Raw genomic sequence first — 12,794 nt, 5'->3', positions numbered from 1 at the left:
TTCCAAAACAAACAGAACTAATCACTTGAAACTTGAGGTAAAATGTGAGCAACTGAGCCCTAAAATGTCCAGCATCTGATCATGAAACTCTCATTAAAGGCGAATCCCGACATTGTCACAGGTCACCGTCTCACCCTCTGAGTGTTGAGATTCGTGAAATCTGACTTCTCAAACAAAGAAAAACACTGCCTTACTTTGCAGAAACAAGCCTGTTGAGACATGATGCTGGCACTATGATTTACAATTAGCCATGCTGCAAAAACAACTGGCATGTAAATCCATAATCTGTGGAATGACCAGAAAAATAACTTGCAATATAGAAGAGGTGGAAATTAATCCAGCCAAACATGTTGCATTAGAGCCAAGTCTTTTACAGAAATGTCAAGCAAACAATCATAAATCCCATGATATAACCATCTTGAACACAATTTATACTAGAAAAATAATGAATATTGTCAGGAAATATATCAGACTGCTATAATTATATATACGGGCTGCATTTAATAATTTCAACACATATTTTGTGTGAGCAAAAACATAAACCATACAATGTCACTCACCGACTCTTATAGGCTAAATGGAATCTGTGCATGAAAACACAGGAATTCATGCTGAACAAAAAACCTCCAGTCATATAAAATTATAACAGCTGCATTTTATTCTCTGACACATCATTTGACTGGTTCACACATAGTGCACTTGCCACTTATAAGAAAAAGTTACACAAAGATATAATCATGATTTTGATGTCATCATAACTGTTTAAATGAAAGGTGCCAAAATTGTGCCTGTTTTGATCAGATATGAGGACTCAACGTCTACTCAGTTTTATAGTGCTGATAAAGTAAAGGTGGACAGTGTGAGATATGCACTCACACACTCTCCCTCTCTCTGAAAGACACACCTACTTGTATTCATAGTTGTGAGTTGTTGACCTTTTACACAAAGAAAAAAGTAAATTAAAAATGATAAGGCAGCTTGAACTGCATACAAATGTGTCCAATCATCACAGATCATTAAAAAGCCAATAAGCTGTTAATATTTACAAGGCATACATTTTTGACATAATTTAAGAAAACCAAATTTATGTGGGAGATATTTGTGACAGCAACACTGCTGTTAAGCAAAAGTCCACCGGGGGGCGCTAGGCTCCATTGTGTGGTTGTGTGGTGGATACTGAAATACATTCACCGTCTTTTGCTCCTGCACATACACACAAATAGCCTCTCTGCAACCCTGCATATGCACACACACACATACACACACACACACACACTTGCACGCTCACTCGTTAGGAATGTCAATGACGAGTTCAGCCTCATCTCCCTCTCCTCTGTCTTCATCTCCTCTGTCGCTGTCTAAGTCACTGTCCCCATCCTCCTCGGCTGCATCTCCACTGAGCATCTGTCTGGGAACCCAGCTGAAGGGGCCGCTGGCTGTTGGAGGAGCCGTAGGGGCTGATGGGTAATTTGCTGCGACGACCTGATGAGTAATGAGAATGAAACAAAGATGTTACGGCTGACAGAGGTAAAGATAGTAATACTGTTGGATGAAGGATGAATGATATGGACATACAACTGCAAATCAAAGTAAATCAAGACAAAGCATGTGGTGTGTTTATGATTTTATGAACAAACTGTGCACAGGGTCATTTCATTAAAGTCCAACCAAGGTAAAATAACAACATGAAGATATTTGTATTCCTTAAACTGAGGCATACACAGTGTAATAACCAAAATATATCATATAATAAATATACTATATTGGAAGTAACATACACACACAAGTAAGTCATGTGTCTATAACATATTTATCATCATCCCAAAGACCCATTTCTGTCTGTTTTCCTCTCTCACCTTCCCCGTAGGCTCTCTCTTGTTTTTTGGCGTCTTTGTTTTTCTCTCTTTCTTCACTCTTTCAGCTGGAGGAGCCAAATACTCGGGTGGGAAGGGCATCTGCCCAACACACACGCAGATCAAATTTGCCAAATGACCACATATGCCCACAGGCATAGGCAATGTGCAAGAAAGACAAACACAAAACACACAACAAAAAAACATACACAGAATGAACAATGCAAGGAAAGTGAAGCCATTGTAGACCAAACAAAACAAAGATAAAACAAAACTCATGAATAAAATGAAAAATCAAATCATATAAATAATGTCAAATCAAAACAGGGATTATGTTTGCTCGTGAGATGATAATGACTGAAATGTTACTGTATTACTATATTAAAAAAAAGGGAGGTGGATACTCACAGTGTTGAGGTACGGTCCAGAGCCCGATGTCTGCAGAGGGTTAACACCAGAATGGGATAGCAGAGAGAGATGAGGGGAAGATGATGAGGGAAGACATGCCCCAGGACTATTTCTCCGCCTGACAGAAATATAAGAGAAATAAAATGAATGACTTATTTTGCAGTGTAAGAATGTTGAGTCCCGTCACTACAGTCCTTGGTATCCGTCTCTGAAAAAGTATCCTTTTGTTTTTTTGTACAGTGTAAGAGCAAAAGCATTTAAAGTACAAAAAAAACATATTTATATATATATTTATTGTTTTATACATAAAACCATTCCCATTTAGAGAGCATGGATTCCTCTGACTGGACAGTTTGTGGGCAGCGTTCACTCAAGGGGGAAAAAAGGATCACTATTTTTGTGTGTGTGTGTGTCTTTGTCCAAGATATAGTGAAAATTATCATTTTGTACATAAACTCAAATGTGTTTATGTACAAAACATTACTACGGGTTGTGTGTTTTTCTTCTTTTTTACACAAGTTCTATATAAAAAATGCCACACTTACTTTTTTACACCTTCTCGTTCCCTCTCCCTGGGACCTTCTGCTTCACTGTTTTCTGAAGAAACTGTTGCATCTGAATCTGGACCAGAAGAAAGGAATTCCTGAATCCTTCAGCAGAGCCGTAAATTTACAATAATTTGCATGTGCACATGCAAAATTAACTGTATAGAAAAAAAACCCTGCATATTCATAGAGATGTACCTGAGGAGTCTTCATCTATCCTCTCATACTGTAACAGTCTGTCCAAGAGGAAGCTGGAGGACAGGAAATGATGTTTATTGCAGGCACATAACAATGTTTACATCTTTACATCGTTCATGTTCACGCTGAGTAACGTCACCTTTTGTCCCTGGAGACTTTGAGAAGTTTTCTCTGTGCTCTCCTCAGCTCCTCCTGAAAACATTCCTGCTCCTGGAAAAGGAAACAGATGATGAGACACAACAGCAACCTTTTAATAGACTGTTATCAGGAGCACGGGAAGTGCTCGATAACTTAAGGGAAAAACTTAAAAACAATGGTCTTAACATGGACATCAATTATAAAACAATAATTTATTCACTTATAGATTAAAAAATATGATGCAGTTGGTCATCTGCATTGTAGGGTCAAAACTATGGAAAACTGAGTGTGCAATGGTCATAAAACAAACAATAATAGACAGTAATACAGTATACAAACAAGTAGAGCTGCAACTAACGATTATTTTCGTAATCGATTAATCTGTCGATTGTTTTTTCGATTAATCGATGAATCGTTTGGTCCATAAAATGTCAGAAAATGTTAAAAAACATTGATCAGTGTTTGTCAAAACTGGAAATGACAATGTTCTCGGAAGTCTTGTTTTGTCCACAAACCAAAATGATTCAGTTTTAATGATTTCTTTGTTATGTAGAGCAAAGAAACCAAGAAAATATTCACATTTAAGAAGCTAAAACGATCAGAAATCTTGTTTTACTGATGAAAAAAGCTTCAAACCGATTATTGATTATCAAAATAGTTGGCGATTAATTTAGTAATCGATTAATAATCGATTCATCGATTAATCGTTTCAGCTCTACAAACAAGTTTTATCAGAACTCAGGAGGAGAAAAACCCTCGCTAGGGATCAGCTCCTCCCTTGGTAAAATTTAATTCTTTAAAATGTGGACCTTTTGTATGTATTGTACTGTTTTGCACTTTTTTTTCCATTGTTGTTTGCACACACTATACACTGTTTTGTTTTTGTTTACTATATTTTTTGCGTCTCCGCTCGTTTGTATTCGCGTGACGTAGAGATGTAATGTGTCATGTGGTTATTGTTGTATGATCTTCTATAAAAGTGTTTAAAAAAAAGACAGAAAAGGAAAAACCAGTCAGAGGTATTTTGGTTAGAAAAATAAAACAGGCATGACGTTCTATGCTCTAAATGATGTTGACATTCTAATAATACATTGACTCACATAGACGAGAAATTTTAATTTTCTCTTCAGGTTTTTGTATTTCCGCTTATAGTCGACCTCGACGTCCGCTTGACCGTTCATATCTACAACACAAGAAGCACAAACAATGACGAACATACCGACAATGTGTTCACACTAAAAGTCAAATATAAACAAACATTACTTGTTCGTGTGACAAACAGCAGAGTGTGCTGTAAGCCAAAGCTAAGCTAAGCTAAGCTAGGGGGGACGTTAGCGTACATAGATAGCTCTCGCTAACGATACAGAGCAGTTGTTTTGTCAGAGAGATGTAAATAAAAATAGTCATCATGTTACTGTCATGTTATACGTGCACACAATATTTGTATAATCTACAACAAATATATAAGATAACGTGAAAAACACGAGTACCTCTTGGCTGAGTCGGTCTGTGCGACATGCTCTTGTTTACCGTCGTGACGTCATTTTTATGCGACGCAATAAGAGGCGGGCTTTATTTATTAATTTCTTTCTTTATTGTTTACATGTTACAGACGATCAAACTCAAATATTTCTCTGTATTTTGTAGATCTGATGTGGTGGAATAATTTCATATTAAATATTATTTCATATTATTATTATTATAATTATTATTATTTATTCTGTGTGTTTGTAGTGACTCTGTCGCATATCAAGGTATTTCTGTATGGATGGTGTATGAGTATGTAGAAAAATATAGTGATGAATGAGTTTGAAGACAAACTATCATATGAAGGTATGGTCATTATACTACCTGTATGTGTTTGTGGTAATTGTGTCCTTTATACAGTTGTACTTCTGTATGCTGTATGTGTTTGTTGAAATACTATCATAGTAGTATTTCTCTACGCTGCATGTGTGTGAAGTAATACTGCCATCGAGTAGTGTCTCTGCACGCTGCGTTTTTGTAGTAAATCTGTCACATATAAAAATAAATGGTTTTTATTTGCAGCTGAAGGAAATGCTTTTAATGTGTGTGAATAAATGTTTTTATTCAAATCACCCTGTCGACGTCCACCTGCAGCAAACTGTAGCCCACTGTGTCTGTGGCTGCACCTTAGCTCAGCACACTCACTTGTCAGGAGGAGCCAGCACTGTGAATTATAGATGAGGAACATTTGCAGAGATGATTCAGTGCCTCAGTGCATGGACCCACCGCCAGACACCCTGTGTGTCGCTGTGTGTGACCAGAGGGAACAAGACAGAAAAAGAACAAACTTATGCATATGAGTGTAGTGGTGGTGCAACATTGAGAGACTTTTTAAAAAAAAATCTTCGTTTTAAAAATGCTGTTTTTAATCGTGTATATGGACAGTGTGTCTGAAGAAAATGTCCCTGCACTTGATGGACAATAACAATGCTATTCTATTCTAAAACCTGCAATGTAAAGTTAGCAGCTGCAAGTCAAGTGACTGGTCAAAATGCTATAGTAGTTGAAGTTTAATGTTTTAGATGATCTATCCATTTAAAGGTGCCATATGTAAGAATGTGGCCCAAAACTTTTAGGTTTGGTTTTCTGACCTAACTGGCAACCCGTGGTTGCTCGGCAGCTGAGACTCTACTGACTGCAATGATTGGTAGACGGCGGTAGGTGGCGCCACATGCCAAAACATGATTTGCAGTCTGCAAAATATTTTTTTAATGCAAATATTTTGTCTGTACTGTTGTTGTTGGTGAGTTCAGTTTGTTATATGAACATTATTCCTGAGTCTCTGTGACATATTAGGAGGATTTTATGGTCAGTTGCTTTAGATTTATTACATAATGCACCTTTAATCAGAAATATTTCAGTAAATATCAGAATGTGCATACATCCCACCCATCATCAAACCAAGTATACTTATACATCTCATGTTGCTCTGACACACGCACAGATTAGAGATAAATAGCTTACTAAAATAAACCTGTCAGCATGTATAAATATGTATTGTCTCTCTTCCAGGTCATACAACTGCTGATATGAAACGTGATATCGAATTGACTCCACTTGCCAGAACCATTCGTTGTTTCCAAAGACACAGGAGGACAGAAATAGACGCTTCTCTGTCCACTGCCATAAATTGCTGCCGCTGCCAGTCACTTGTGGTGCAGGCAGCCAGCCCCTCAGGCAGCTACAGTCACACGTCTCAGTCTGTTGCCTCTGATTTGTGCCTGTCGATACAGTTTTTGTGGTTAGTTTAATGTTTGTGCCTGTATGTACTTATTGCTTTATTAGCCTGACACGGTCTGCATGTTTTCATTGTGATGGCCGGGCCATCGCTTCTACTTCACTTTCTCAAGTTGTCTTTCCCTTTTACAGAAAACCTGGGATGTACCAAAACCACAAAAACGCCACCACCACCAACAACACTTGCAGTAAGAATCTTCTCTGTGATCTCAAGGTAAGATTCGTCTTCGATGGCGTCCACCTGCTGTTTGTCGGTAGAGACTCTGACATGAGACACATTTGACTTATCTGAAAGTTCATATGTTCACATGTCCTCCAAATAAAATGTGACTATGGGTCGCTTTGACCCCTGAATATGTCCTGTACAGGCAGACTGTTCCATAAGTATGTCTTCTCAATATACTCGGGGGCGCAACTGCTTGGGGCCCCGAGCTGATAGGGGGCCCCCGACACTCGGAGCCTGAGGGCTGTTTTTTCTGAAATGTGCAGTGAGCAGCCGCCTCCCCGTCCCCCTTAAACAACAATGACATCTCAGTAGTAAACCTCCCTAAAGGGGCCCCACCTCACTTTAACCTGTGTGAAGTTATCGTTCTGCAAGTTGGAAAATAAAGAGGATTATTTACAGTGTAATGCATATCTATTTTACTCAGTTTATTCAGTTATTTACAGTATTTTATTGTTCTATATAGTTATATTGTTTTATAATGTGGGTTCTTTACAGTGTAATATATTTTTTACTAAGTTTATATAGTTCTTTAAAAGCTATTTACAGTATTTTATTGTTCTTTTCATTTATATTTTCACATACTTTTTAATTACAAGGTTTTTCCATGTTATTTCATTCATTTGGAAAAAAAAAAATATTTTGAACTCATACATTTTTCGTTGGTGTCAGATTATTTATAACATAATGGTGATGAACACTGGTTGGAAGGAAGGGCCCCCTGGGAATTTTTGCTTAGGGCCCCTACAGACTCTAGAATCGCCTCTGAATATACTTTTCCTTTGTGTGTGTGTGTGTGTGTGTGTGTGTGTGTGTGTGTGTGTGTGTGTGTGTGTGTGTGTGTGTGTCCTACAGCAAAAACTTGTGCAGGCTATTAAAAGAATCAAGCATGAGGCAGACGAGTGCAGAGAAGCAGAGAGGACAACGTACGTAGAGTCATTGGAGGTTGAGGTATTGGTATAGCCTTACATTTCCACTTGAACACAAACTAAAATATTCATCACACTCATGCTGACATCAAATTTGAAAGTTGTTTTAGTCTCAACTACAGCCGGGAATTAAAACAACGCCTCCGCCTTCCCCTTTATCTTCTTCTTCAGACCAGGTTTGATGACCTAGAGCGAGAAATCCGAGCCGAGTTCGAGAACCTCCATCGCTTCCTGGATGAGGAGGAGTGTAAGGACCTGGAGCGACTGAGGAGGGAGAGACAGAAGCAAGTGAAGCAGCTGAAGGAGAGAGAGAAGAAGATAGCAGCGCAAGAGAAAGACCTGGAGAGAGCGATCACAGTGCTCAACAGAAAACTGGCTGAGGAGGAGACTCCTAAGCTGCTGAGAGTGAGTCTCTAAAAATACAAATGAATATGATGATTGTTTAAAGGTGCATTATGTAATAAATCATAAAATACTCCTAATATGTCACAGAGACTCAGGAATAATGTTCATATAACAAACTGAACTCACCGACAACAACAGTACAGACAAAATATTTTGCAGACTGCAAATCATGTTTATGTTTTGAAATCATGTTTTGGCATGTGGCGCCACCTACCGCCGTCTACCAATCCTTGCAGTCAGTAGAGTCTCAGCTGCCGAGCAACCACGGGTTGCCAGTTACGTCAGAAAACGAAACCAAAAAGACCTCAGTGTTTTGAATGTGAACGTAGTAACTGTTTTATGGCAACATTCTTACATATGGCACCTTTAATCATATTATTCATTTCAATGTATCACAGGGTGTGTGTTGATGAGTTGGATGTAAATCTGGAGTCAGTTCGACGACAGAAGGAGAATGAAAATAGCTTGAACCCCATAAAACATTCAGCAACACATGAATCGCTGTTAGCGTTTCCCCAGGGCCTGAGACAGACGTGGACTCAGTTTACTCGGGACTTTTTATGTGGGATCGTTATCACTTCAAGCGATAGAGAGGAGGAAAAAGAGAGAAGATGATGAGGGAGTTTAGATACTAACTTGATTTGTTTTCGTTAATTCCGTTAAGCTCCCTAAAAGCTTAAGTAAGTATACTCCCTAAAACACTGCCTGATCAGCTGAGTGCAGGGCCGGCCCAAAGCAAAATAGAATTGGGGCCCTTTGTTACTACCAATAATAATGATTATTGATCATTCACACACCTACTATACTAAAGGTATTCTACTTATTCTACTAATACGAATACACTTGTAAAACTAAATGTGAGAACTTTTTGTTTGACACCAGATTTGCGAATTTACAGAAAAATCTTTCAATTAATATTTGGCAAAATCAGCAACTCCCCCTACTGGTGACACAGAGAATCAATACATAAAACCAAACGGTTTATAAATAAATTATTAAGATATTAAGGTCTGAAAATCTAAAAATGTGCACAATCTTTGGGGGGCGGATTCAAAATACACTCCTGTAATACAAATATTTGACTTTTATATGTAAAAAACACAGCATTAAATAAAATAAACAAATACTTAAATAATAATGTAAATCAACAGAGGCACCCGGAACAAGGTAATAAAAATGGTTTATAAATGAAATATAAAGTTAAATAATCACATCTGACAACTATGTAAAACTGTGAAAAAGCTTTGGTAAAAATGGGGAGAAAAATTAAAAATCCAAACTTTATTATTTTTTTGAGTTAATTGCTCTTGGGGGGGTAATTACTTAGATCTCCACAGGGGGGCGATACTAATTCTGCACAGGAGCTTTAACATAACTTCTCATTCTCTGTATTGAAAACTGAAGCCAGTCCCTTTGCCTTTGTATATATATATATACATATATATGTATATATATATATATATATGTATATATATATATATATACTGTATATATACAAACTCCATAAGATACAATGACCTGCATGACTCGCAGCCTTCGTAAAACAAGGAGAAGAGAAGCGTGGAGTCCAACTGCTGTGAAAAACCTAGGGAAAAATAAACAACAAACAGAATCAACAAGGAAGACAAAACCAGAAGACTGCAGTAATGCGACATTATGGAGGCCAGCTGCCATTAGGCACCATGACACCGACCGACCCAAGCTGCCAAAAGGCAACGTGACACAGCAGATTTACCTCCCAGGGTTTGCTGAACACACTGATTACACTGTTGCACTGTTTTGCAGCCCCTCATTGGCTCTTATTTAATCACTAACAAAGACGCTGATTGACTGAAGAGTTGACTTTTGCAAGTCATTAATCAATTTCCCCCGTTTAAAAGCGAAAGGACAAACAGCAGCCATTGTATAAGTCAGCTCAAAAGTGATGAACAACGCAGAGCGGCACATCTGAGGCAAACAGCTGACAACAGGAAAACAAAGATTTGAGTCAGTGGAAAGGATGAGGTTTCACAGACAGCTTTAAAATGCTGTATATATATAAATGTTGTTTTTTGACCGACGATTAATGAGGATCAATTAAAACCATTTAAACTGTTTCTCTCATTACAGGAAATTCAAGACCTTATAAAAAGGCAGGTTTTGTGTGATTTTTACTTAAATGATTTTCTTTTTACTGTGTCTCCTAACTCTTTAATCCCCATGTGTCAAACTCAAGGCCCGGGGGCCAGATGTGGCCCGCCCTCGAGTGATTAATTGGTCTTAAAAATCTGTGTTAAAATAGGTCTATGCTGCTTTTAGGCGTGCGTTGACCATAAACTACATTTCCCACAATGCGGACGAGTGAAATTGAATAAGTAATAAATACAGAAAGTTATTTAGCACTATGTTACAGAGTAGTTAGCTTTATTTTACATTATATTTGGTTACATTTAGTTACATTTATTCTGTATGACAGTTACATCTGACCCTTTGAGGGGAACCATTATGTGTGAAAGTGAGTTTGACACCCCTGATTTAATCCAATGTGTGCATTTGCTTGGTATTTCCTCACACATTTTTGTAATCCTCTCCCAACTGTGTGTGTGTGTGTGTGTGTGTGTGTGTGTGTGTGTGTGTGTGTGTGTGTGTGTGTGTGTGTGTGTGTGTGTGTGTGTGTGTGTGTGTGTGTGTGTGTGTGTGTGCTCTTGTACTTGCGGCATACTGAGGACCAATGAGGGTTTTTAACCAACAAAGTGAGGTCATTTTTACGAAGTGAGGACATTTTGGCCGTTCCTCACTTTGTTTTCATTGAAATCACTTCCTTAGGTTGCTATAACATGCTATACTCAATTTGTAAAAAAAAAAAAAAAAATTCTGATTTTTGGACCAAAAATTTTTTGTCAAAGATTTTTTCAAATTTTGAACGACATAGTATAGTATGAGTTTTTTGTCAAATTTTGGACCAAAAAAATTTTGTCAAAGATTTTTCAAATTTTGGACCACATAGTATAGTATGATGGTTTTGTCAAATTTTGGACCAAAAATATTTAAATTTTCTTCCAGCCCTTTCTGCTCTGGGGACCCACCTGCAGACATTTTATGGTACTGCAACCAGAAGTTCTTTGTAGATGTCGTTCATGAAGTAGATATTTGTAATTGTGTTGATTTATGAAGCGGAAATGCTGGTCCTCAGTATGCAGCAAGTACAAGAATGTGTGTGTGTGTGTGAAGGACTATTATTCCATCGTCCATCATTCAGTCTTCTCCTTTTGTCTCATTTTCTTGAAACAGGTCTCAGGTCAGCTTTGTCCCTCCAGCAGAGGTGGACACTGAAGTGCGCTCTGGCCATTTTGTGGGGCCCATTCAGTACAGGATATGGAAACATATGAAAAGCTGCCTTTATCCAAGTACGTGTGTGTTTACTGCACGTCGTGACGTCTGACACAGCCACATGCAGAACCTCCGCAGAACTCACCTCTCATCTGTTTACCTACAGATATTACTTCAATGACCTTTGACCCCGACACAGCTCACCCTAAGCTCTCCCTCTCCGATTCTTGCACCTCAGTCTGGTTTGAGGAGGACGGCGGTGCAAATGGTTGCCAGGACAACCCGCGCCGGTTCCACTACTACTACTCTGTACTGGGTCGTCAGGGCTTCGCCACGGGCCGACACTACTGGGAGGTGGAGGTGGGTGGTAAGACGGCGTGGAGGCTGGGCGTAGCACGAGAAGATGTGCCAAGAGGAGAGATGGCTGCTACAGGAACCTCCAGTGGCCTCTGGACGCTGGCACTGAAGGAAGGGTCCGTCCTGGCCTGCACTGACCCGAAACCCACCAAAGTCGTGGTGTCCGTCCACCTAGCGCGCATCGGCGTCTTCTTAGACTGTGAAAAGGAGGAGGTGTCCTTCTATAATGCCGTTACCATGGCGCCGATCTACACCTTCACCATGGAAACCATCGCGGTTCCTCTGTTCCCCTTTTATAACCCATGTGACTCAGATGGTGGAAACAACACGGCACCGATTGAGATTTTTAACCCGTCTCTATAAGGAACTGTAGAAAACGGTGGATGGTCCAATGAAAGTTTTTTTTAATTTCTTAATTACAATTAGAGCTGACTTAGAGTTCTTTGTGAAACAGGCCCCTGGTGTGTTGGAGCAGGGCAACATCTAAAACATGGCAGGGCAGTGTTCCCTGAGGACCAGGGTTGGGAAACAATGAATTACAGTGCTAAATATCATTCACTTTTAATACTAATACTAGTATAATGCTACTACTATTACTACTAAGAACTATATTTATATATATATATAGCACTTATCTAAACAAGGTCATGTTGATGCAATGATATACAAAGTGCTGCAGGTTTTGTCTCAGATTCCTGTTAATGGAGAATATCCACATTATATATTCCCAAAAAGAATATTACAAAATGTGACCGTTACTGTCCACAAGCTGTGTTTTATGTGCATCTTTGAATTATTACTTAAATATCTTTGAAATGTGAATAAATGTGATTTAATTGGATACTTCCACTCGTCTTGTATTTGCATTTATATTAGTCTTAAAATCTCAAAAATGGGTTGGACATGACATGGTCTGCCACACTTTTTATTTATGTTTTTTATCTGTTAACGTTGTCCCTAAGAAGCAATAATTGGAGGGTCTGCTCTGCCCGGAAATATCGCGAGAAAAAAAATGGTGGCCATTTTAGTCTATGCACACTTTATTTTTTATCAGAGATGAAATGCAAAAAAAAAAGTGTTTTTTTTCCCTCAAATCCTCAGTGGGTTGGGTAGGCTGTCAATACATGCATTCCAGATACAGAGAACACATGTGCTGACAACATCC

The 12,794-nt window shown here is 38.6% G+C and overlaps 2 protein-coding genes across 2 annotated transcripts; one reads left to right on the top strand and one right to left on the bottom strand.

Annotated features, from left to right (window-relative positions):
* Positions 1-690: 690 nt before the first annotated feature.
* Positions 691-4,671, bottom strand: ino80e (INO80 complex subunit E). The gene is made up of 8 exons (XM_083885980.1): positions 4,633-4,671; positions 4,243-4,325; positions 3,144-3,214; positions 3,005-3,057; positions 2,807-2,882; positions 2,262-2,379; positions 1,857-1,955; positions 691-1,482 (listed from the first exon to the last, which is right to left on the bottom strand). Exons 1-8 carry the CDS (start codon positions 4,658-4,660, stop codon positions 1,285-1,287), a joined length of 726 nt encoding a protein of 241 aa, XP_083742106.1. The 5' UTR covers positions 4,661-4,671; the 3' UTR covers positions 691-1,284.
* Positions 4,672-6,340: 1,669 nt separating this feature from the next.
* On the top strand, positions 6,341-12,347 carry LOC310929496 (zinc-binding protein A33). The gene is made up of 7 exons (XM_083892273.1): positions 6,341-6,410; positions 6,539-6,620; positions 7,485-7,580; positions 7,730-7,963; positions 10,073-10,095; positions 11,234-11,349; positions 11,439-12,347. Exons 2-7 carry the CDS (start codon positions 6,549-6,551, stop codon positions 11,990-11,992), a joined length of 1,095 nt encoding a protein of 364 aa, XP_083748399.1. The 5' UTR covers positions 6,341-6,410; positions 6,539-6,548; the 3' UTR covers positions 11,993-12,347.
* The last annotated feature ends 447 nt before the right edge of the window (positions 12,348-12,794 follow it).

This window comes from Microchirus variegatus, assembly GCF_963457635.1.
Source record: "Microchirus variegatus genome assembly, chromosome: 1".
NCBI lineage: Eukaryota > Metazoa > Chordata > Actinopteri > Pleuronectiformes > Soleidae > Microchirus > Microchirus variegatus.
Note: the sequence above shows the minus strand (reverse complement) of the source record. Positions and strands in the feature narration are given on the sequence as shown.

What these genes read in the sequence shown, in the direction of transcription:
- ino80e (XM_083885980.1), bottom strand. Translation starts at nt 4,660, where the DNA reads ATGTCGCACAGACCGACTCAGCCAAGAG. An exon ending in GAACGAGAAGGTGTAAAAAA is followed by an intron (nt 2,380 to 2,806) that starts GTAAGTGTGGCA and finishes TATTTCTGTCAG; the next exon opens with GCGGAGAAATAGTCCTGGGG. An exon ending in CTGGACCGTACCTCAACACT is followed by an intron (nt 1,956 to 2,261) that starts GTGAGTATCCAC and finishes TGTGTTGGGCAG; the next exon opens with ATGCCCTTCCCACCCGAGTA.
- LOC310929496 (XM_083892273.1), top strand. Translation starts at nt 6,549, where the DNA reads ATGTACCAAAACCACAAAAACGCCACCACCACCAACAACACTTGCAGT. An exon ending in ATTCAAGACCTTATAAAAAG is followed by an intron (nt 10,096 to 11,233) that starts GCAGGTTTTGTG and finishes TTCTTGAAACAG; the next exon opens with GTCTCAGGTCAGCTTTGTCC. An exon ending in GAAAAGCTGCCTTTATCCAA is followed by an intron (nt 11,350 to 11,438) that starts GTACGTGTGTGT and finishes GTTTACCTACAG; the next exon opens with ATATTACTTCAATGACCTTT.